We start from the raw sequence: 23234 nt of genomic DNA on the forward strand, positions 1-23234 counted from the left end.
AACTCTATTAGCAGTGTTTATCAACCCAAATACATCAAGGGAACGCAAGAAGACGAGTAGGCAAATGATGCGACAAATCAAGTCTCGTCGAGCTGTACAGAAAAAGATCAAGTTAGTCAGGCTGTAGAACGAATCAACTCAGATTGCCTCAATCATACGACGAATATTATCATCACTATATCACATCAATCAATCAATAAACGATACAATGAGGCCCCCCAAGCGGACAATGGAGTCATGCGAAAGTCTTCGTGAGTATTATGGTCTAACCCAACAGTTCGAGAGGAAATAGTCCAATTGTTGGAACTAAACATGAGTACCAAGGGGGCTGCAGAGGACAAGATCCTTAACCACAAGGGGATATTGTTGCAGGAGCTGTTTTCCTTGAAAGGATACAAGGACGTTGGACTGCAATCTGATGATGGCCCTAGAAGGAAACTACGGACATCGTTCTTTACAAACGGCCTTACCCTAACACTTCTTGCCTATGACACATCGAAGCAAAAAAGAGGAAGAGGTTCGCAAGCTGCCCAACCTTCGGATACTCAAAGATCTCAAGCAGTCCAGGCTTCTTCAAGTGCTCAGCAGGGATCCTCGTCTTCAGGCCATGGTGCAGGCGATGGTGGTGATGATGGAGACGACGACGGAAATGAAGATGACGATATCTTGCTGGGTATCAGCGATATTGACTTGCTGGAAGTTGATGAACCATTCTTAGATGGCAATGAGGGAGAAGAAGCAGCTGAAGAAGGTACATCGAGCACAAATCCACTGTCCCCGGCGAGTCCCAGTCCCCGGCGTGAGATCAACTGGAAGCAGAGATCCCGTCTCCTCGAGAATGTAGAAGTTAAATATGACACCCAGGCAGCATGGGACCAGTGACGACAATAAGGAGACTATATATAGGGCGCTTGTCGATTTCTATAATGACGGGTGGTTTGTTCGGAATAGCTGGGATAATAGAAAAGCACAGAACGGATGGGTTGATTATGTGATCAAGGCAATTCTGAAGCTTGCGGGCGGAAGCAATGGAAGAAGAAGAGATGCCAATACGAATGCGATGATCTGTATTGGACTAGGATCATTCAAGACAAACCGAGGACAAGTATCGAAGCATGGGATATTGATGAAGAAGCTTGTTGAAAAGGTAAAAAAAAAATCCTTTGATCAATGACATTTAATTTTTGAGTCTTTTTTTTAACGAGTATTAAATCTGGCTCGAACAGGCAAAATCTCTAGACTACCCCATTGCAGGTTGTCATGAATACTACACATCTGCCAAGTGTCCACGGCCTCACTGCGACAGTATATTGGAGAATGTTCCTTTTCGATCCAAGTACTGTCGAAATTGTAAAGCATACTTTGATCGAGATGCTGTTGGTGCTGAGAACATCGCAAGGGTCTGTGAGTCGCAGACAAGAGAGCAAAAACGACCTGCAAAGTATATGCCGCCGGACGGAGGAACTCAAGGCCAAGCTTCTAGCGGTAGTGGCGACGGTGGAGGTAGTGGTGGCAGTGGTGGCAGTGGTGGCAGTGGTGGCAGTGGTGGCAGTGGTGGCAGTGGTGGTGGTAGTAGCAGACCCACAAAAAGGAAATTTTCAGATGAAGGAGGAGGAGGAGTAGGGGGATCAAGACCACCGAAAGGACCTTTGCTGGGTCCAGGAGGAGGGGGAGAGACAAGCCGGCAACAACAGTAGGACACAATCTACTACAAACATGACTAGGTCCAGAAAGGCCTTCGTCTTAAAAAAATTGTAAGTATTGGCTTGATAGTACTTTTTTTTCTTGGTTAATTTATTTATTTATTTATTTCTGTGTTCTAATACATTTCTTCTTTTTACAATAGATGGAATGTCTCGTTTTTTAATGGGACGGACTATATTTCAATATGATAAAAATTACCATCTTCTATCTGCTATTATCTAGGAATATCTTTAAACACGTATCGGAGCAGCTGCGAGACCCATGAGATCAAACAAAATTGGGATTCCATCTACAGCCAACGCACCAATACCTGCATATACCACAAGCTTTTGGACAATATCAACATCGAAGCGACTCTTAGGTGGGTGCATTCTTTCCACTCTCATCAATGCTTCTGCTTCATCCTCAAAACGACTATGTCCGGTTCCGCTCTTCTCTTGCGAATCTTCACCATCACACACAGTCGTCGTACTGCTGAGAGCTGAACTATCGCGCTGATGATGATGATTGTTTTCCAAAAGTGTACTCCTCTCTCCGACGCTCATCTCTTGATCCACAGCACCCTGACCTTTACGCGCCCTTAACCCCGTGGTAATACCATCCTGCTCTTGAGCCTTTGCTTTTGCTGCTGCTGCTTGTGAATATTTCTCATGCACGTCCATAGCGGACTGTAGTCCCACCATCTCTGCATTTCCAGACATATTTGGAAGATCAATTACAGATGGAACCTTTCCAATTGGATATGTTGAGAGTGTATTATAGGTGCTTGCAGGGATGAAATGGGGGCGGTAGGGCAAATTGAAGAGCTTGTAGATTGGAGGTAACACCACGTAGAGCAATTTCTTTGCCATCAATCGCCAAACAAACAGGATCGTAACTCCCAACACAAGCCTTAATACACTCTTAATGACGCCAAGCTCACTACTATAAGGGATCGTGGCTGGCACAGGGTAGTTGGATGAATATGGGGTCGATGCAAAGTGAATGCTAGCGGGGATCAATCCCATGATCACAGCAATAAACGCGACACAATCGTCAAAGCAAGGGCAGTCATCTACGGGATCTGGAACGATTGAGACCAAGAGGATACCAGTTCCAATTACCACTGGCGGAACCCACCAGACGGGACTAACCATGTAGTATTCAATGGTGTGGCGGAACGTCCATTGCACTGCCCAGATTGAGATTCCGATCAATGATCCTCCTACACAATCCGTGATTGAATGCATTCCGCAGTAGAGACGGCCATAAACGATTGATACAGCATAGATGATCAGACCTAGAATTGCGAGTTCACGGGTGTAGGGACTCCATGATGCAGGATCTGTAGTAAGAAGATGGCAATAGAGGAAGAGAGCAACCGAAACAGCGTTGGTGGAATGTGAACTTGGGAAGCCATATTCTAGACAGGTCGATTTTGAGCGGGAGAGGCGAACGATTGGAGGTGATAGTGGGCGAGGCAAACAGAGGTAGTCCTAAATAGCCAGATGAATCAACAGGAATTAATGAAACCGCCTAAATAAAAATATCTCCACGCGCCAAAGCTTGAGAGCATCCTCTGTCGTGCTCAGAAAGAGAAAGAGGGGATCCAAGGCTCCACACACAGCAAAAATGCGCCGTACACATGGCAATTGAGAGCCCTTGTTTGCGCTGGTCCTTTGGATAGCAAGAAAATAGATGGAGTTTGCGTGATTGATCAATGCAACTATTGAACTACTTGGATGCTAGACTCCGCCTAGTGTGTCAAACTAGATGTTTTCCTGTGTCATTTATGTGTCAGACTAGATGTGTTTTCCTGTGTCATTTATGTGTCAACCATTCGTCACCACAGCCTTCAACTCTCCAAGTAAACCAATGTCCAATGAAGTCTGATTTTATACCAGTTGCGCTTTAAAACAATAAGACCATGTAGTTATGCTGTATTGTACACTGTGATGGTTACAGCCCCCATTTCCTTTACTTCCTCTACTTCCTTTACTGTCCTTTATAATCTCCGATCAATTGGAACAAATATATCATTTGGTTTTCAAGAAAAGCATCCTGATCATGTTTGTCGCTGTCATCGCCATGCTCCCTATTTCTGTTTCTCCATGATGAAAAAAGCTTGTTTGAACGGCATACCTTGAAAAATCCTGCCCAATAAACACCCATCGCAGCAATCAATGTGAATCTAATTAAAAGACACGAGAGACATAAACAATAGAAAATAGGTTTTCAGTTAGAAAAAGATAGCTCTCAAGTTTTTTTTGTACCCAATTGCAATTAATAGTATGACAGGTCGTTTAAAAGAAGATAGAAGAAAAAAAAACTTGTTGAGCAGAAAGGAGTTAACATTACCCGCGAGCAATCTCAGAAAAGCCAAACCAGAAGAGTACTGGCAAGGCGATCATGAAGAAGGTATGGTTACCAGAGAAGGCTGTCGTTGTGAAATATACATCGAGCACTGGATGTCGTACTTTAAGCTGATCACAAAAAAAAAAAAGAAAAGAATCAGGTTTTTGCTGCAAAAAAAATCAGATGAGAAAAACATCATTGAGTGCCTCTCTTTTTTACCTGCATTGAATGCAGAATAGAAGTTTCTTTGCGAACATAAGGCAAGAGGAAACGACGGAGAGCTGCACGTAGAGGTGTAAGTTGTGAATCGTAGTAAGCATCAGGAGCGATGCCAGCGGGGATCTCGACGTCGTACTCCTCGTCTAGGTGCGCTGTCTTTTCAGATGCAGATGCAGATGCAGACACCATGACGAGACGTTTCTCAGTCAAAGAAATGAGAAGAGAAGGAAGAAAGAAAGAGGGCGAGATGAGTTGCGGTTGAATGTGAGATGAATGAGGGCTGATGAATGAATTTATGAAAAAGTGAACAGGACAGACAGACAATAAGAAAAGAAAGAAAAGGGGTAAAAAGTAGGCGGGAAGAAAAAGATTTGTGCATGTCATTTTCTGTTGACAATACCATGCAGGAACTCTCTCTGGTAAATTTTTTTTGCCATTCAAGCAAGTATCAAAGTTGGACGTCAATTAGGCCCACGGAGCATGCCTTTTGTAAGTGAGGTGGTGATGATGTTTATTTGAAGTGAAACCATTTCCGCTAGACTAAATGTTTAACATTAACAGTCGTCAATAGGTGGTGAAGCCCATTCCATCTTCTCAAATTCCTGTAAACGTTTCCTCACTGCATCCTCGATTCTTTGCTGATCATCTTTGCTGTTTTTGCCACCGTTTACATGGTTCATCTCTCGGACTTCTTTCCACCACTGAACATTTTGCTCCACCTCGTCCGCATTCGACATCCCCAGGACTAACCCATCATATCCACCATGTTGTCGTCCTTGCTTCTTCATTCCAAATTTAACCGCGACCTCTGCTAAATCTTTACCTGGACAGGCCTGTTCAACGATCTGGATACAATCTTGTGCAGCAGCTCGAAGCTTCTTTGGTGCTGGGTGCCAGTCTGGTGCTGGTGTATTGGAACGAAGTAAGCCCATTGAGACCGGAGAAGCACTCCAAATCGTTTTGATCCCCAATTCCCGGAATTGACCAATGTAGTCCATCAACAATGTGTTGTGTAGGTTATAATGGCAATATGTCATCAAGATGTCAAGTGTTTGTCCCATTCGTTCGTGGATCACTGGGATCAATGCCAGTAAATAAGGAAGTGGATAGCCTGCGCCCAAAAAAAAAAAAAAAAAAAAAAAAGAATTAATGGGATTAATGGGATTAATGGGATAAATCGGGAAGAGCTCAGTTTTTTTTTCCTTTTCCCAAATAACATTCATCTTTATCAACTTCAACTTACCACTGATGCCAACGCACTTGATTTTACCTTCAGCCTATTTGAGGGGTTTAAAAAAGATATCAGATCGGACCTGACTTGCTCCAACGTTTTTTGTTTCACAAAAAAAAAAAAAAAAAAAAATTTACCTTCAGTCTGAACAACTCTTCAACTGCTTCAACTGCCTTGTCCACAGAGACAAACTCAACATCGTGTGCAAACACAATGTCCAGATAATCTGTATGCATTCTCCTCATACTCTCCTCTACCGATGCTCTAACCCTCTCTTTTGAGTAATCAAATTCGGTCTTCTTTAATCCATATCGTCCCACTTTTGTTGATAGATAATAGGTAGATCGAGGATGAGTGTCTGAGATGCTGAGGAGAGATTTGCCGAGAACATGTTCAGAGTTCCCATAATAGGGGGAAGTATCAAAGGTGTTGATGCCTCGATCGATGGCTCGTTTACATGCTTCTGCTGGCCAATGAGCCTTGATTGGGTTATAGAGCTGCGCAAATGCAGAAGTGCCATAGATAATAGGAGACATCTCTAAATGGTCCTGAGGGACATTAGAAGGTATCATTTGTTGGTCAGATTGAGTAATGTCTGGCATGATTAGGGTAATATGAAAACAAAGAGTTGGGAATGAATGAATCAATGGAGCTGAGGAATGAAAGAATGAAAGAATAAAAAAAAAGACTCTAGTTGAACCCCAAAGAAATATGACGAACATGTAGAGTTTAATGAGCCATGCATACACTCCCCCTCCAAACGAAAAAAGAAGTGTGAGAAGTAAAATGTCAGAACATGAACCATGTGTGCCTTTATTAAACGCTCTCTCTGGTTTTTCAAATTTGGCGGCACAGCGACATTCCAATTCAACGGCTAAAAATTGAGTCGCAGATCTCACTTCTCTTTATCAAATTACAGGACACAAGAAAACAGCGCAATGCAACGTCATTCAGGCTTCAATACTGTGAAGGTGTTTTCTAAAAGTTGGTAAAAAAAATTATATAAAGTCCGCCGATTGAATTGAAATGAATAAGAAATATATTTATCGATATGAAAAAAATTACCCGGGCATGACTGGCAATTTCCTACAAAAATACTGTCCCTAAGCCATTCGAAAGAACTTAAAAAAAAAAAATTCGCCCAAAACACCTTACCTTACCACCATTCTTCATTCTACCTTCATGAGCGCTGCCGAAAGGAGAGACAGTGGTATTCTTGCGGACTCGTCTGAAAGCTATTCTTCAGCTCCCTCCGCGGGAAGCCTTTGCCCAAGTAAAACACTTAAGTTAATTCGAGGTAAATGAATCTCCATGTCCATTGATCAACCTCATTCTGAAGAAATTTCATTTTCTTTTTTATCATTAGCAAGCACTATTATTACCAGCCTCATTACCATCTTCATTACCAGCTTCATTACCAGCTTCATTACCAGCTTCATTACCAGCTTCGCGACAGGCTACACAGAGCCGGCCACGGAAACGAAAGGCTCAAGCTGATACAGTAGTTTCATACTCAGGAACAAGCTCTTCTCAAGTAGTCACTCCCCATTTACAAAGCGAGGAACAAATCCAGAGACTAAATGTCTTGAGAGTCAAGGAGTTTGAAGCCCAAGTAAACACTGAAGAACAGCGTCGCCATCAGCTTGCAGATAGCACTAAGAAGACTTACATCCGATACCAGCAGCATTGGGAGGTAAAGATCGCACGCACGTTTTTCAATTATAAAATGAGATAGAGTTAAAGCATGTGCTTATTCTGATTCGCTCTGCGATTCCTTTCCTATTCTCCTATTCTCAAGGCCTGGTGTACTCGAAAAGGATATGGAAGCGATTTCAGCGTCAGGGCAAACAAGTTCCTAATGTACATGAAAGAGAATTTGGAAGAAAAACCATTTATACCGGACAACGATATTAACCATCGAGATGCTGTGCTTCCGCTTCGTGTCAATGCCAAGTTGAAGGGCTCTGTAACTTCTTTCGAGCTTATGAAATACTTGGAGGCAGAGCCAGTGTCATTCGAAACAGCAGACGCATATATCAAGGCTGTTATAGATCTTTACAACAGCCAGAGGAATCGTCCAGATATGATGCATGAGCAACATCCTAGAACTCATTCAATTATCACTCTCATGGAAGGCTATAAACGCAGATTAGGGCAGACCAAAACAGCAAAGAAAATGAGAACATTTTGTGTTGATCAGGGTGAGGAGATTTACCACTTAAAGGAGGTGATGAGACAAGGCTGGAGACATAACTACTCGTCGCTTGGGAAATCCAATAATCACAAAGTTAAAGGGCTACGAGACCGAGGCATTGCAGCATGGTCTTTTTTTATGATGACTCGAGGGGAGAATATGAGGAAGGCTACATTGGCAGACATACAGGCCATCAATTTTGGACGCAAGGAGACCAATAATGGCCAATTTGTGCTCGGCATCGTCCTTACAATGCTGCAAGGAAAAGTAAACCGTGATGGCAAAGAGTGTATGACAGCAATCATTAGGAATAAAAATGTGGAGGTATGCCCAATTGGCGCCCTTGGGTTTTATCTCTTTGAGCTTTGGCAGGTAAGCGATCAATAGCTACTTTAGTATTAGAATAAGTGCCATTTTGACTATATTAATAACACCGAAGATGCTTCTTATTTTTGTAGTGCTCTGATGTCACAGTGCCTAATTTTGCAGACGAAGAGGATTGGTACAACCGATATCTTTGGGTGAGCACATCCGATCCAAGTCAAAAAACTGAGCTTTCCCAAGCAGCGCACTACATGGGTCAGTCTCATTTGTTTGATGGGGCTAACATCCCCATTAACAAGCCAACCCACTATCACCGCGGTGCTGGAGCTCGCTTTGCGCATCAAAATGGGTGTGAGATTCAGGACATTGAAAAGCATGCGCACTGGAGCATGAACCGCCTCATGACGCATTATTTGGACCTCGCGATCAGTACCGTTGCCTTTAAAATGTCTGGCTTCACCTCTTTTAATGAACGCCCATGGTATGTGCGTAACGTTCTGCTTCCTCCGAATGAACTTCAGATAAAGATCTTCCCTTTTATCGAGTCGTACTTTGATGGTCATCCTGATTGGAAGAAACGCATACAGAACATCATGGAGGATAGAGAAATCTGTTACGGGCGACCCGAACATACACGTCTTTCAGTCAGTCACATGGATGTCCCCGCCATCAACATTTTGAGCCTCCTGGCTCACTTACGGAAGGTCATACTCCAGGATGCGGTCGTTCTCATGGATATCTCTAGTGAAAACCACTTGTCCAATTACTCACTTCACGGAATATTTAGACACAAAGTGTTTCAAGATCCGCAATTCCACTCGTATCGATTGGCGCTCAAGGATGCTATGGCAAACGCTACATCCCCGTACTTGGATAGCCTTAATGCTAACTCACCTGCTATCGTGAATGAACTCCGAGGAGTCAGTACGAAGCTTGGTCATGACCTTCAGCATGTACAGGCGTCTATTGACAATTTAACTCAAAGGGCAGACGAAATTTCCTCAAACACGCGAACTCTTAAAGGAGACTTTATCGATGAAAGGCATCGACAGTCGGAAGCGACTGCATTGGCAGTTTCAGGTGAATTCAATCGTTTTGCCGCTAGTATGCTAAATATCATGAAGCAAGTGGCACAGCAACTTCAAGTTTCTGTGGCGGAAGAGAGTGTGTCACTGGGCCTAACTTCTAACATGCAACCTGCAAAGGGATTGGGGTTGGCGTCCAATCAATCTCGACTTCAGAAGCAGAAGCCCACCCAGCGGCAGGCCCAGGAACAACATGGACAAGGGTTAGAACAACAACAGATGAATCAGGACAATAATCAAGATCAAGATCAAGATCAAAACTACGAGCAAGGTCAGAACATTCAAGAATTGAATCAGCAACAAGAACAGGCTCAGCAAGAGCCAGGGCAGAAACAGCAGGATGAAGTGGGCCAGGATATCCCATTAGTACAAAAGCGGTTCAAGAAGCTTTGGACGGATAGCAGAATTAAAGAAATACAAAACCTTGAAAACTCGCTTGCAACGCCTCAAATGGAGGTCACTATTGATAAATATGACATGCTCCATCAAAAACATTCTCTCCGAGAGCATTGGAATGAATGGTTTTATGGGCACAATGACTATCCTTCTATCTGGCGGCTTAATAAGTTCAAAGGCGGGTCTTGGAGGGCTTCCAATTCGGCTAGACGATACAAGTTTAAGAAAGACGTGATATATTCGATTCTCGATAGGATGCTCACCATGGAAGGTGAATTACGTGATCGAGAGAGAGTTGCTTTAAATGAAGTTGAGCAGCTCTTGGTATCCTCGTCTTTGAATAAGTATTACAACGATCTTCATAGTTAGGATTATAGTGCAACCTTCGGTTAGAATTATAGAATTAAAGCGCATATCAGTTCAAGCATTGACGCATCTAATATCTAAAGTCAACTGTCTGGTGGAAGTTGTAGCGGAAGGGCTGGACAGAGTGTTGTAACTCGAAAAAATGTTAAAAATTGGTTAATGTGAGGAATGAAGGAATGAGAAACCACAATTATGCCCTTGTAACAACCAACCTCCCTTTCATTCGACAAAAATGGCGCAATGGTCCAAGAACCAAGGAACCAAGGAACATGGAGTAGTTTTCTGTAGTCGCATATTATGTGCCAATTCTGCTCTCTCCTTTCTTTTAATTGATTTCTATTCTAGTATTTCATATAAAAGTGGTGTGAAGGTTTGATATGTACGTATCCGTATTAGATAGAAGTTGTGGATACACTGATTTTCACGTGACAACTGACAGGTAATAGATAGGAAATTTTTTTTATTACCCTCGGTAAACTGACACTGCTTTATATGACTTTATGCTATATATTAGCGATTACGAGGACGAGGAGGGCTATCCAATGTCTTTTATACTCTTTATCAACAAAAATCCATGAATAATCGAGGATCAGCATACAGGTTACTTTATCAAAAATAGATTTTGACTGAGAGTGTGTATGCTGACCACTTTGAGCGCATGGTGAATGAAAGTAGAATTCTGCTGATACAGCTCTTACATAAGACCACTCATTATTGAAGAAGCGCTATCGCTATGAGGTGGTGAAGAAAGTAAAGCTAAACACAGCAGGACACAGAAAAAGGATTGCGTCCCAAATGGTGAATCTGTAAATTCCTATCCCTGTGAGAAAGTTATATTTCACGCATCATGCCACTGGAATAAAATATAGTGATGGGTTGACAAGTTACATCAAGGATTGCTAACGTTTTGGCGAATACAATTTGCGCAGACATTCATGGTTTCAATTAAAAAAGCATATTTGAGTTTTTTGGCTCTAGGATATCGGAGTAAAATAAAGAAAAAAAAAAAAAAAAAAAAAAAAAACATCCAAAGCATCCTAATCATTCTTATTCATTCCTTCATTCTTATTGCTATGACCATTCAGTGCAAGCATGTCATTGTCGTTGGTGGAGGGATGGCTGGTTTGAGCGCAGGTAAAAAAATAAAATAAAATCAATATATTAAAAGGATAAAAAGCTATTAGCAGCTAACATCTGCTATTTTATTATTTCAGCGCTGGAGCTGACTAAGGACCCCAATATCAGAGTCACTCTTTTGGAAGCTCGGAATCGTCTGGGCGGTCGGATTGCCACTCACCATAGCCTGATCTCTCCCTCGTTCGAGGCATCAGCTCTTGTACCCACTGGTTCCTCTTCTCTCGCCTTTGATTTTGGTGCTTCCTGGATTCATGGTGTCGACCCTTCGAATCCACTCTACTCCCTTCTCAACCAAGCCAAAGTCAAGTACATTCATACAGACAGCGATATCATGTTTAGTCAACCTGGTCCTGGTATAATACATCTGCCTGAAGAGGAGAGTAATCATTATTGGAAAATTGTTTGGGATATTTTGGATGAAGGGCAAGAGTTTGCAAGAACCTGTCGTGATCAGATCCCAGAGAACCTTTCTTTACGTCAATGGCTGACAGATTATATCAAAAAGTACCAGAGCGAGGATCCGAATGACGAGAAAACATACATGAGCCCTATTATGAAGAGAGTGATACCAGGGTTGGCCATGTATTGGGCGGACGAAAACGCCATTCCCCTAGAGCGAGTGTCTATGAAATACATGGATGCTGAAAAGATCTTTCCTGGTGAACATTGTCTGGTCACCAATGGACTTGACCGTGTGGTTAATGTACTGAAGGTTCAGCTGGAGGAGAAGGAAAAGGAGAACCTTACTGCGTTACTGGAGCACGTTGTCGAAGGCATCGAATACAATGGTAAAAGAAATGTTACATAGTTTCTCTGTGCGGTTTTAATATATCAATTCATCAATTTGTAACCATTTAGCCTGAATATCTTGTGCGTATCTATTCCCAATCACTCACATGAATAGAATTTCAAGTCGACGTCACAACAAATCATGGTTCCTTCACTGCGGACCAAATCCTGGTCACCCTTCCCCTCGGCGTCCTCAAAACCCTCCAGACAAGAACAGAAGCATCAACAGCAGCTACTAGCACTCCATTTTTTAACCCCCCTTTACCTATTTCTAAGCAAAATGCAATTCGAAACCTTGGCTTTGGAACCATGTTTAAAATCTTCCTCTTCTTCCCAACGTGTTTTTGGTCTCCCAATGTGCATTTCATCAACTGTCTCCCCTCGGAAGAATTTACTAAATCTCCTTCTTCTAATTTAATAGCTCGTTTTTGTTTGAATAGCAGACAAATCGAAGCTCTGACAGTGTTGATGCGGGATCTAGCTAATTACTCGTCCCTGATGCCAGTCTACAACATGCCAATCCTGATTGGATATGCCACCAATCGCGCTGCAGAATTGATGGAATGTTTAACAGATGACGAAGCCCGATACGTTTACATGTGTCATTTAGCTCATTACTACGATATCATGACCATTGATAATGACAGGACTAATGGAGGTGAAGCCGTCTGGCCAAAAATCTCATTCATGTCAAGATGGAATCAAGATCCCTTTGCCCGTGGGTCTTACTCAAGTATCCCTATAGGCGCTACACCTCAAGACATTGAAGCCTTTCAAGTTCCTGTTGGGGTCAGACGCGATAGTATGAGCACTACTGATACCATTGAGGAGGGCACGGATAATGTTCCAGCTTCAAATAAGTTAATAGCTGTAAATGATCCAGAGTTGGGGAGAGTCTTCTTTGCAGGCGAACATACATCCTCTAGTCACTTTGCTAGCATCCAAGGCGCACTCATGTCCGGTCGCCGAGAGGCAGTTAAAATTTTGAGACAGTCTCTTGTGTAGGTCGTAGCATAGAAAAGTCTAATAAAGATATTTGATTGAACTAAGTTCTTATTACCCTATTTTCTCAAGGAAGAAATGATACGACAAAAAAAAAAAAAAAAAAAAGTTCACATTTATTTGATGGAAATGAGCTGGTATCTGATATATTTCTATTATACAAATAGGTTTGCGCTTCCTTACATCCCATTAGGATTCTAAGCTCGAGTCCTTGGCCCTGAAAAAATTGACCCCGAGAGCTTGGCGAATACTCCTCGATTACCTGATTTCTTTTCCCTGTCTGCATTCTTTTCCTTGTCTGACCAATAGGACCCTGAGATTCCATCAGATGTTACACTTTTCCTCATCTTGATGAACCCCTCTGGAGGCGGTGATGGTTTGTTGGCAGGAGGCGAGGATGATAACATGGCAGATGCATAGCTCAAAGAAGAACTAATAGAATCAGAAGGAGTAGGTGGTGTCAAAGTGGATGTCGGATTGATAGAAAAGATAGAGGGCATGGATCCCTTTTTCGCAGCTGATGCCTTCTCAGCAGCCGTTAATGAATGTCGATGGTGCTGATGATAGGGATATGATGGCTCAGGGCTCCTGGAGTCCTTACGTCCCAACTCTTCCATGGTGACTTTGGAGATAGTATCATTTGTGTCTGATGAGCTCCGAGACGTCTGACGGGACACTGGACTAGAATAAAATAGTTGTGGTTGTGTATCTCTAATCTCCTCTGCATCCACTTGAAAAGAAGTGCGCCGTCGAAAAATGCCTTTAGATTTATTCTTAGACTTGACCAGTTTGCTAGCAGGGCGAACCACTATGACAGGAATAGGTGAATAGTGGAGACAATAACGCGATATGCTCCCCAAAAGAAACCCTTTTACTTTGCTATGCCCTCGGGTCCCTACAACCAACATTGTTGGCTCATACATTTTGATCTGAAGTTTTTTTTATAAAAAAAATTAGCAAAGAAATATGTTAGTTCAAATCTTTGATCTTCTCTCAATCGCAACCCATTGAATGTCCTGTATAGTATCACCATTTCTCCTATGATTCACATTACCATGTGCTGAATCGTATCGCGTACAAAGCCAACCAGACACTCTACAACTATATTGATCTCTTTGGATTTGTTTCTTTCTCTAATCATTTCCATAATTTTGGTTGCTTCTTCCCGGGCAGCGAATTCTTGTCCGTGAAATGATGGGACTCCATTTTTGGCAACTAGACGTCATAGTACAAGAATTGTTTAAATTATTTAGGAGACAAAAATAATGAATGTGTGCCAATCGTGAAGTTCTAACCCTGTATCTTATACGTAAATCAGACATCCTGATTAATCTTCGTCTTCTTTGCTGTCTATCAACGTCATTTGTACAACTCAACTCCATGTCCTCAGGCGCCATTCCATTCCAGTTGGAAAAAAGGAAAAAAAAAAAAAAAAAAAAAAAGAAAAAGTCCTGGGTACTTTCTGTTGTTGCATGATCAAATTTACAAGAGCATCCCTGATTGGTGTCAAGTTGTGGCCCGTGTGTCACCAGATCTGTTGTTTTAAGTGTCCATTGGTGGCCAATCCAGTTGACTGTTGTGCCCCCGATTCAGCCTTCGAACTCTATATTAGACTGTCCTTGTTATTTCTTTAGTGAACCACTAAAACAAAATAAAAAGTAAACTAAGTTACACTTACAAGAGTCCCGTAACTCCATTGGCACAACACGCAACGCAACGATCTATTAATTGCAATACAGGCATCAAAAAAAAAAAAAAAAAAAAAAAAAAGGACGATTAAATAAAAACCATCGATGGACTAATATGATTATAATTACAATCCCGCGACAAGGTTTGGCTCTCCTGGGGATGGGTCCAAAGAAAAAAAAAAAAAAAAAAAAAAAAAAAGAGAGGGGCGGGAATCAAAGGGTGCATTTTTTCTTTATCTTGCGCAAGCACGGCTGTGAAACGGAAGTTGGTATATCACAATTTGGTCTGGGGACACAAGCACAGCAAAAAGGCCCCACAGATACTCGATGTTTGTGACTTCAATCCAATCAGAGCTTTCCAAATGTAGTCCATTTTTTCTTTTTTTTTCTTTTGCTAGTTCGATTTCCAATCATGGTACGAAAATACATTTGTCCCACAAGTCCAGTGCCATTGTGATGGCCGATTCCTCTGGAAAGAAGATGAAAAGGGAGTTCAAGCACCGTGCATACATCCTTTTCATTTATAACCTTACCTCATCACCATCCTCGACCATATTTTCCATGACCCACTGTAATGCATGAGAACTATAATCGCTCAGGTCAGTGCACACCAAAAAAGTTCGGGTGTTCTTAGCCCGTTTCCATTTATCTGTCCTGGCTTGAAGTGTCAGTGCATATTGAACAGTATCCTCGCAATCCAGGGTATCAAAGCCAACTCGCGCAATGTAACCATTTTTGGACCTTTGTTTAGATAGAGCCTCAGACTTGGGAGTTTTATCATCGCAGTCTGAAGGAAAAGTCAAAGTAACTGAAGTTGTAGTGGAGTTCCTTGGAGAGCCAGTGAATGAAGGTAAAGGAGAACTTGAGAGAGAAGATGTGGGCAACGGAGACGATAATTCGTTAGATAAAGAGGAAGAGGATGACGAAGACAAGGATATAGAGTTATTGATGTCCTGATTGTTGTTATTAGCCATTGAATTGATCGGAATTGAATGTCGGAGGAGTGGTTGTAAAGTTATAAAATGAAGTGTGCAAGAGTGGTAAAAAAAGCTGAGAAATACTGTGAATGGAGCGGAAGAGAATAGCAAATGGGGTTGTGTATTTGAAGGAATAGGTTATAAAGAAAAAGAAAAAGAAAAAAAAAAAAAAAAAAAAAAGAGCCGTTTGTGTTCAGGATGTCTGGGAGGCGAACTCGGCTGAGAAAAACAAACTTACTTCAACATTCGTAAAACATGAAACTAAACATCAGGCAAATATAATAGAGCTGTCACGATTCAACAGTCTATTGATTCAACACAATCATCCCATCGAGGCATTGCAATGACGATGACAACCAGACTACAGACTATTTACTACCAAGGCGGACTTCATGGTCATAACCTAAAGCAGTCGCTTCCAAATCAGGCACTTCCAGTCTCGGATCCAAACCTGAATGTTTCTGCATGAATTCCTGTGAGCGTAATCATTCAAGCGGAGACTCATTTTTATTAATATTTTATTTTATTTACAATCAAGAGGTTACCCGACACACGGAACTGAGTTATTGACAATTGAAGAAGGTGTTACCAAAAAAGACCTGTATTAAATCTTTGTCTTGCTGACATCTATATTTCCAGAGTTCATTGATCGTTAACCTCCTTTTCCCATCCTCAATTGTGATTAATAGACTAGATTTATTTGTAAATTCAGGACATGGCTTGATCACCAAGTTCAATTAAAATTCGATGGTAGGAAGGGCCAATAGCAGATGATATTCTCGCTCTTTGATCCCAAAGAAACAAGTAACAATCTTCCGTTTGATTTAATTGCTTCGCCCGCTTGTAGAAACTCAAGTATGTGACTGCGAAATCAAATAAAGAACTAGGGCACAAACATCCAAAAAAAAAAATGGCGGCAATACTAATTCGCGTTTCTACACCTTCACATTCAAAGGCATTTCAAATCCAAATCCTAATCGAAATCCTGACGAGATTCAAAAGAAACACTGAACTCCATCACATTCATGAGCTTGAACAACTGGGTTGAAATGGCTAAATGTGCCATCTTGGCACGACTCTCTGAGCGAACACTCCCTCCATCGTTAGTGGGTTTGGAAGAGCAATACAAGTAAGGAGATGTTATTTGATAAAAGAGGTTCATTTCTCTGTAAAACTTTATAGCTCTATACCAATCCTCACAGTGAAGAAATTGCTATGCCCTGTCAGAAAAATTGCTGATCTGATGCGGCAGACAATAGAAATGGGTGAGAGTAACTCGTGTCTGATTCTTGGTCCCCGTGGAACCGGAAAGACTATGGTAGGGGACCATGTTCATCTTTCAAGAAGATCTTGATATGAGAAAGCTGTCTCTGAGACTCCTTATCCCTATTGCTTCTTTCTCAGATTCTTGTGTGATTTAATATTGATGTCCACATTGTTATTGTAATAGCTTGTTCGCAAGGCATTGAATGAAATGGAGAATCTATTTGGAGCTGCACGGATAACAGAAGAGACAGACCAGGATATGGCTGTTGATAATGAGGCTCGCAAAGACTTTATGGTGATCCGTCTCAATGGGCTTGTACAGACAGATGACAGGATGGCTTTAAAAGAAATCATGCGTCAGCTATCACGAGAAGGGGAGTCTGGAATGGCTAACAGCAATGTAAAACAAAAAAAAAAGTCTACTGTGTTGCCTGGTCAATTCTTAGTTTTAGAGTAATTTCTGAAAGCCACGAAATTGGCCGATTCGATTCGCCTTCTAATTGTCTCGTATACACAATTAGGTATCCTTTGCAGATTCTCTTCCCTCACTACTCTCATTCTTGAAAAGTGGAACCAGGGATCAATATCCAATCATTTTTGTTATGGAAGAATTTGATCTGTTTGCTCAACACACAAAGCAATCCCTTTTATACAATCTATTCGATATTGCACAAAGTGCAGAGTGGCCAATTGCTGTCATCGGGGTATCATGCCGTATGGTAGGATTGGTTTCCAGGAACAAAGAAAAAAAAATAACCAAAAAACTCAGTAGTATAAAAAATTAATGGCTACTACTTACTCGACATATTTAGGATGCGTTAGAGCTGCTGGAGAAGCGTGTTAAATCAAGATTCTCGCACCGACAATATTATACATTCCCTCCAGAGAGCTACTATGATTTTATAGAAATTTGCCAGAATATGCTATTGCTTTCCCTAGAAGATATGAACATTGAGCTCGAGGATGGTGTCTACGTGGGCGAAGATGTAAACGAAAAAGAAGCTTTCATAAACGAGTTTAATGATCATGTTAAGGTACAACCAAAACAAATCTCTGGCGATCAGTCACATGCTTACAACAACAAAAAACGTTGAACTGAAAAACAGTTACCTCAATAGATGCTCTTTGATGACAGTGGCTTTTCCAAGATCATGCAGAGAATATTTGATCTGATGAAGGATATCCGTGGGTTCTTTCGTTTGTGTGTACGTCTTGAGATCAAAAAGGGTCTATTTTTTCTTTTCCTTTTTTTGGCATTAGAAGGTTTCGATAAAACATAGACTGATGATATCTCGTGTCTTTTAGTTTGGACCAGTGGCAAGCCTCTCAGAGACAAACCCCTATTTGCGACCTCCACAATTTTACGAGTCTGGCCTACAACAGCGTGTTGACAACAAGACAGAGTTGTTGAAAGGCATATCTTTACTTGAGCTTTCATTATTGATTGCGATCAAGCACCTTGTGGAGAGAGAGATTGTCTCATTCAACTTCGAGATGGTTTATGATGAATACAAGGAGTTTATGGATATGGCAGTTTTGAAGGGAGCCTCTGGCTCCAGCTCTTTAACCTTAGGCAGTGGAGGATCAATTGGATCTACTGATAGTGTATCATTGCGCCTCTACAAGAAGGCCGTCGCATTAAAGGTGAGCAAATGAGGTCGATTGGAATCATGGAAATAATAATAACAATACTAGTAACTAAGGTTTCGTTTCCAGGCATTTGAACACTTGGTGGAAACAGAGCTACTACGACCAGCAGATGCCTCTGGCAAGGGTCCGAAAGAATATCGGATGATGCAAGTGATGCTTGACTCGAGCCAAATCGCAGACATTGTACTCAAACATCGCGATTGCCCCACTCTGATAGCGCGATGGGCAGCCAGACGACAATCATAATTATAATAAAGAAAAAAGCACGATTAAATGATAAAACACATAAGGGAACCAATGGTTATGCTTGGCGTTTACCTAAGACAGGACATCATGATCGACATCTACACCCTTTGTTGAGGGCTCTGTTCTTCTTTTTCTATCGGAGAACAAAACAAATTTTGACTTTTAAAAAAGGAGACAAGCTTTTTTCTCATTCTTTATTTTCTTTCTTTTTATCCTCACCGTTCCTCTTTAACCTCTTTCATCTCCCCTTCCAACTCTTTACTTCTGTCTTCTCTCTTGAGAATCAAAGCAAAGACTATTTGTTTGTCTGAATTCTACTTCATCCGCGACAAACCCATTCCGTTGTCTACTCTGATCCATTCATTTACCTCTTGCTCAGTAGTCTGATCTCGTCCGAAATCGCAAAGCTACCTTGCAAAGGCTTCTCAATATTGTACTTGGAGCAACATCCACTTCCATCCTCACCGCGTTTTCGAGTCGACTCACCCTTCGTTGTGAGCTGACTCAACTCTTGTTTATCGAATATTCATCTCTTTATCAAGTTGGATTCCTCAAGACCATACCTCCGATACCTCTACCCGTTGCCCTTTACGCTACTGATAGCAATATCTTGAGTCGATTTCTTTGTCTTTTTGCTTGGGATTACACGCTGAACTTCATTATTTCCAAGATTCGTTCATTCAACCATGGGAGGGTAAGTCGGCGTTGTGGCCTAATATCCACGAAAACACGTAGTTGGGTCCCCTTAATCCCTTCTACATCCTTTTAAAACGCCATTACTTTGGGCAAAGGATGAAAAAGAGCATTTGTTGACATTTAGAAAAAATTTTCATCTGTTCCACAAGCCCTTGCTCACTTGACAAGAGTGTGCTTAATTTTTTGCTTGTCCGCCTGATAATTCTTTTGCGTGTAGCAGCAATGGTAGCGCTCATGCAAGGTGGATGCAGAAAAATGCTCTCTGGGCTGGCTGTCTTTTGTATTTGGTTGGCTGGGACAGATTCGGGTCGAGTGGTGCAATTTATTTGTCTTGTGTTGCAAACAACGGGATGCTTAATAGATTGTCTCTGTAGAGACTATCTGCATGCACTAGTGCGTAATAGGATTGAAGGGAAACAAGGGAGCAGAAAAGAAGGGAATATACGCTAACCTCTTTGTCGAGTGCATTCTTCGTCAATTGGAGTCTACCTTCTCATTTTGTCACCCGAGCATCATGGACTTGTAGTCTATCCTAGCTAAGTGAGAGAATTACCACACCACACTACGATCCCACTTTGATGGCCGTGTAATTCCCACGCATTCGTGTGTATTTTACTTATTTGATTTGGGTTCATTTCATATTCCCATCACTTTGCATCGATGGCTTTCTTATTCCTCTCTGTCATTCCCTCTTAAAGAAATATCTCTTGCTCATGTGAAATATGCTGCTCTCATTCCATTGTGGTGTCTCTAGAATAACATTGGCTGACAACCCCCCCGATGATCCGGAGGGGAGTTTTATGCTCCCCAATGGTCTCTGCAATGCTGCGATACTCAAAGACCAGCTGAATCTGCTTAGCGGCTTTGCAGGGTCTACAGCTGAACATTCGAATACTTCCGCGATTGGAGCAGGAGCTAGTGGGGATGGTGGCCCAACGTTTTCCATCTCTGACTTCTTGGTACCTGCACTGCAGACCAAAGTGTGGGAAGACTGGCAGGTGGCCGATGAGTTCTCGTAAGTCTAATCTTATTAAAAAAGTCGAGTGCTTGCGCGATCTGTCAAAAAAAAAAAAAAAAAAAAAAAAAAAAAAAGCTCGCTTTGTTTGCGAGTAAGGGACATTCACTCATCTTTTCCTCATACCTCTACCCTCCAACGCTCAATTTGTCTTTTCTTATACAACACTGTTCGTCCCTTCGAAACATTGGGTCATTTCACATGTTATCAATCAACAAAAAGAAGTGCGTTTGACCCACAGACCCTCTCTTCAGACCCCTTTCAGCTTGACAATGGCTTGGATAGCTTGCTTGGAAATGTATCTCTCGGATGGGAGACCAATAGTGACATCCCTGATGACCAAGCTTATGATGAGTTTGTGTTCGATCTGGCTCCATCTACCTTCGATACTCCTGCGACTGTGAATGTCGCAGACTTGATTGTGGGGTCTAGTTCGATGGATGTATCAGCATCTGTATCTCCTCGTGAGTTAGATTTGCAAAATGACAGCACCTACCACGATCTTGCACTGGCCAATTACTATGGATTCAACGAAGATACTGCCTTCGATTATGAGTCCGGTTCGGAGTCTAGTTCAGAATCTGATAATGATGATTCTAAGGACCCTGAAGATGACGAGGAAGTGGAGAAGTCCGCAATAGCTACATCGTGCGATGCATCCATCAGCTCTGTGAATTTTCCTATGCTCACTACTGAAACGATCATTGCAGATGATGTAATCCCTATTGCTGTCGCCTGCAAAGAAAATCCACAACAACTGGCTAACTTGTCAGTACCCGTCGCCTCCCGGGACCCTAATAAACGTCGCATGGAGGAAGATCTAGTTACCCGCATTAGTAATGATCTAGGACCTGAACATATGTCTGGCCTTTTCAGAATCTTGAAGGGTGGTCATGAAGAAGAAGAGGCAGATGAAGTAGAAGAAATGGAAGTTGATCTGTCATCTCTGGATGAGGCCACGTTGGTTGAAGTATATCAGTACGTTGAGTCGTGCTGTATGCAGACCATGGCATCGATTCTTGCTGCAGAACAACGTGAGCGAGCAGCATTGGAGAAACAGAAGCAATGCTCTGCAGAGAGGACTCCCGAGCTATCTTGTGATCCTTCATCCTCATCCTCGTTATCCAGCTCTCCTTCTCCTTCTCACCCATCATCCCATCCAGTATCTCCTAGAAGTCGCCGGTCAAGCCATAGTTGCCACAGTAATAGGAAACGCAATGGCGTAGTGTCATCGTTGTCTCACCATGATTCTACTGTAACTGAGCTACAGGATGCACTCTGGAATGTAGTGGCATCAGCAGCCCATCATCCTTATAAGCCTCGCAGGAAACGCTCCAACACTAGCGCGGGTCGCAGGTCGCAAGAGACTCAGATGCAGATCCAGCAAACAGCACGAAGCCTTAACTCAGAGGAGACGCTAGTCTTGTGCGCAGTCAAGCATGACCTTCAAGGCAATGAGATGGAGATGGGTGAAGATGACGCAGAGATTGATATCGTGGGCATCTAAGCAAGCTTTTTTGGGGGCTCTTTTCCTCCCTTGTACTTTTTACTCTACCACAACCAGCAACTTTGTTGTGTACATGTGTATATTAATGTGTATTTTAGATTGCGGGTTGTAGGAGACTTCCATAGTTTTGTTTAAAAAAGTCTTTTTTGTTTTTGTTTTTGTTTTTTTTTTTTAGTTGCAGAGTTGCAGTAATAAAAGAAAAGGAAAGTCAAGAGTAATTATAGTATTTTGAAACTAATAATAGACTATTTCAAAAAGTTCGCGAGTATCTCACACGAGTCCAGCCTCTCACCCTCAGAACTGGCACTTCGCCATCTCTGACTGACTGTTGTCCATATTGCATGATCAGCTTTTGAAACTGAGGACAGTGTCGACGGATCTCCCAGATTCCTCGATAGGTTACTTTATCAAGACCTTGGATGTCCAATACTCTGAGTTCTAAGCAATGTTTTGCAATGAAATAGATTCCCTCATCTGTGACTTCTGAACAGTATGCAATGTTCAAAGTCTGCAATGATGATGGGAAAAGGGTAGATAAACATTGAAGCGTTGAATCCGTCACTGCTTCAAAACAATGAGCGAGGTTGAGGGAAACCAAGTTATAACAAGAGCCCAATACTTTTTCTAAGCCTGTTGTAGTAGTACATGTCTGTTCCTGCTCCTGTGGGGTTTCTGGGGTTTCAAGATGGTAATGAACTTTAGTACTACTACGGCTTGTATTACTAATATGACCACCGGCGCCTGTCTTGGACAAATTTAGGATGCGTAATGATTTTGCAATTGAAGGCGTATTAGCTAGTTGTGAAAGGACCTTATCTGTAACCAAACCATCTCGACCCTGTTGTTTACATCCTGCGAAATTCAATGTTGATACTTCAAGACAACGGTTCAAGATTTCCGATAATCCCTTTTGCGTAATCCCTGGACAATCCATTAGCTCCAATGTTTTCAGTTTTGGACAGGAATTAGCCAAGACAGATAATGAAGCATCTGAGAATTGTTTTGGAGCTCGGATCAAGAGTGCATGAAGCGATGGCGTTCGAGGTAATAAATGAGCTAGGAAAGGGTCTGAGACAATGTAGTAAAGGTCTGAAAAGTCAAGGACACGGATAAATAAGCCATATTGAGGATGGATAAACGGAGAAGCTGATTGTGACGATGGAGGAGATGATGACAATGATGATGATGACGGCGGTAATGATAATGATAATGGAAGCGATGAGATGTTATGATCACTGATGCTGCTGAGGACGCAGTTATTGTCGTGGCCATTGCTGCCGCTGCTGATTCCACTGTTTTTGTGATTGTTTTGGGTCTTGTGGTCTGTGCTTGTTGAGCCCAAATATGTTTGTTGTGTGGAAGCATTGTTGAGTATTGATCCCACGATGCCACATTGTGTGTGATTGTT

The 23234-nt window shown here is 42.0% G+C and overlaps 9 protein-coding genes across 9 annotated transcripts; 6 read left to right on the forward strand and 3 right to left on the reverse strand.

Annotated features, from left to right (window-relative positions):
• Nucleotides 1-312: 312 nt before the first annotated feature.
• Nucleotides 313-882, forward strand: BCR41DRAFT_369778 (hypothetical protein; the record flags this gene model as incomplete). Its single annotated transcript, XM_022026486.1, has 1 exon — nt 313-882. The coding sequence occupies one exon, from the start codon at nt 313-315 to the stop codon at nt 880-882; it is 570 nt and encodes a 189-aa protein (XP_021882655.1).
• Nucleotides 883-1817: 935 nt separating this feature from the next.
• BCR41DRAFT_351318 (PAP2 superfamily-domain-containing protein) lies at nt 1818-4609 on the reverse strand. The gene is made up of 4 exons (XM_022023779.1): nt 4258-4609; nt 4042-4166; nt 3826-3874; nt 1818-3179 (listed from the first exon to the last, which is right to left on the reverse strand). The coding sequence occupies exons 1-4, from the start codon at nt 4444-4446 to the stop codon at nt 1935-1937; spliced, it is 1608 nt and encodes a 535-aa protein (XP_021882656.1). The 5' UTR covers nt 4447-4609; the 3' UTR covers nt 1818-1934.
• A 202-nt stretch (nt 4610-4811) lies between these two features.
• On the reverse strand, nt 4812-6060 carry BCR41DRAFT_303727 (NADP-dependent oxidoreductase domain-containing protein; the record flags this gene model as incomplete). The annotated part of the gene is made up of 3 exons (XM_022020728.1): nt 4812-5368; nt 5501-5534; nt 5626-6060. 3 exons carry the CDS (start codon nt 6058-6060, stop codon nt 4812-4814), a joined length of 1026 nt encoding a protein of 341 aa, XP_021882657.1.
• Nucleotides 6061-8635: 2575 nt separating this feature from the next.
• Nucleotides 8636-9901, forward strand: BCR41DRAFT_351323 (hypothetical protein). The gene has a single exon (XM_022023780.1). The coding sequence runs from the start codon at nt 8660-8662 to the stop codon at nt 9854-9856; it is 1197 nt and encodes a 398-aa protein (XP_021882658.1). The 5' UTR covers nt 8636-8659; the 3' UTR covers nt 9857-9901.
• Nucleotides 9902-10889: 988 nt separating this feature from the next.
• Nucleotides 10890-12821, forward strand: BCR41DRAFT_321194 (amine oxidase). Its single transcript, XM_022021427.1, has 3 exons — nt 10890-10987; nt 11068-11778; nt 11895-12821. The coding sequence occupies exons 1-3, from the start codon at nt 10927-10929 to the stop codon at nt 12782-12784; spliced, it is 1662 nt and encodes a 553-aa protein (XP_021882659.1). The 5' UTR covers nt 10890-10926; the 3' UTR covers nt 12785-12821.
• A 157-nt stretch (nt 12822-12978) lies between these two features.
• On the reverse strand, nt 12979-15443 carry BCR41DRAFT_303813 (hypothetical protein; the record flags this gene model as incomplete). The annotated part of the gene is made up of 4 exons (XM_022020734.1): nt 12979-13710; nt 13836-13939; nt 14460-14502; nt 15003-15443. The coding sequence occupies 4 exons, from the start codon at nt 15441-15443 to the stop codon at nt 12979-12981; spliced, it is 1320 nt and encodes a 439-aa protein (XP_021882660.1).
• Nucleotides 15444-16660: 1217 nt separating this feature from the next.
• On the forward strand, nt 16661-18550 carry BCR41DRAFT_351332 (origin recognition complex subunit 4 C-terminus-domain-containing protein). The gene is made up of 6 exons (XM_022023781.1): nt 16661-16764; nt 16897-17112; nt 17234-17431; nt 17525-17746; nt 17831-17917; nt 18018-18550. The coding sequence occupies exons 1-6, from the start codon at nt 16690-16692 to the stop codon at nt 18366-18368; spliced, it is 1149 nt and encodes a 382-aa protein (XP_021882661.1). The 5' UTR covers nt 16661-16689; the 3' UTR covers nt 18369-18550.
• Nucleotides 18551-19179: 629 nt separating this feature from the next.
• Nucleotides 19180-20181, forward strand: BCR41DRAFT_351336 (hypothetical protein). The gene has a single exon (XM_022023782.1). It carries the CDS (start codon nt 19527-19529, stop codon nt 19752-19754), a length of 228 nt encoding a protein of 75 aa, XP_021882662.1. The 5' UTR covers nt 19180-19526; the 3' UTR covers nt 19755-20181.
• A 360-nt stretch (nt 20182-20541) lies between these two features.
• On the forward strand, nt 20542-22007 carry BCR41DRAFT_351337 (hypothetical protein). The gene has a single exon (XM_022023783.1). It carries the CDS (start codon nt 20756-20758, stop codon nt 21824-21826), a length of 1071 nt encoding a protein of 356 aa, XP_021882663.1. The 5' UTR covers nt 20542-20755; the 3' UTR covers nt 21827-22007.
• The last annotated feature ends 1227 nt before the right edge of the window (nt 22008-23234 follow it).

The sequence above is a fragment of the Lobosporangium transversale genome (assembly GCF_002105155.1).
Source record: "Lobosporangium transversale strain NRRL 3116 chromosome Unknown BCR41scaffold_13, whole genome shotgun sequence".
NCBI classification, from domain to species: domain Eukaryota; kingdom Fungi; phylum Mortierellomycota; class Mortierellomycetes; order Mortierellales; family Mortierellaceae; genus Lobosporangium; species Lobosporangium transversale.

Coding starts and splice junctions, on each gene's coding strand:
- BCR41DRAFT_351318 (XM_022023779.1), bottom strand. CDS start 4,446: ATGGTGTCTGCATCTGCATCTGCATCTGAAAAGACAGCGCACCTAGAC. Junction 3,875..4,041: donor TTTTCTGAGATTGCTCGCGG/GTAATGTTAACT, acceptor TCTTTTAATTAG/ATTCACATTGATTGCTGCGA. Junction 3,180..3,825: donor ATTGGGCAGGATTTTTCAAG/GTATGCCGTTCA, acceptor CTGGCTATTTAG/GACTACCTCTGTTTGCCTCG.
- BCR41DRAFT_351323 (XM_022023780.1), top strand. CDS start 8,660: ATGGATGTCCCCGCCATCAACATTTTGAGCCTCCTGGCTCACTTACGG.
- BCR41DRAFT_321194 (XM_022021427.1), top strand. CDS start 10,927: ATGACCATTCAGTGCAAGCATGTCATTGTCGTTGGTGGAGGGATGGCT. Junction 10,988..11,067: donor GATGGCTGGTTTGAGCGCAG/GTAAAAAAATAA, acceptor TTATTATTTCAG/CGCTGGAGCTGACTAAGGAC. Junction 11,779..11,894: donor CGAAGGCATCGAATACAATG/GTAAAAGAAATG, acceptor TCACATGAATAG/AATTTCAAGTCGACGTCACA.
- BCR41DRAFT_351332 (XM_022023781.1), top strand. CDS start 16,690: ATGCGGCAGACAATAGAAATGGGTGAGAGTAACTCGTGTCTGATTCTT. Junction 17,113..17,233: donor CTGGAATGGCTAACAGCAAT/GTAAAACAAAAA, acceptor ATACACAATTAG/GTATCCTTTGCAGATTCTCT. Junction 17,747..17,830: donor AGTTTAATGATCATGTTAAG/GTACAACCAAAA, acceptor TTACCTCAATAG/ATGCTCTTTGATGACAGTGG.
- BCR41DRAFT_351336 (XM_022023782.1), top strand. CDS start 19,527: ATGGTAGCGCTCATGCAAGGTGGATGCAGAAAAATGCTCTCTGGGCTG.
- BCR41DRAFT_351337 (XM_022023783.1), top strand. CDS start 20,756: ATGGATGTATCAGCATCTGTATCTCCTCGTGAGTTAGATTTGCAAAAT.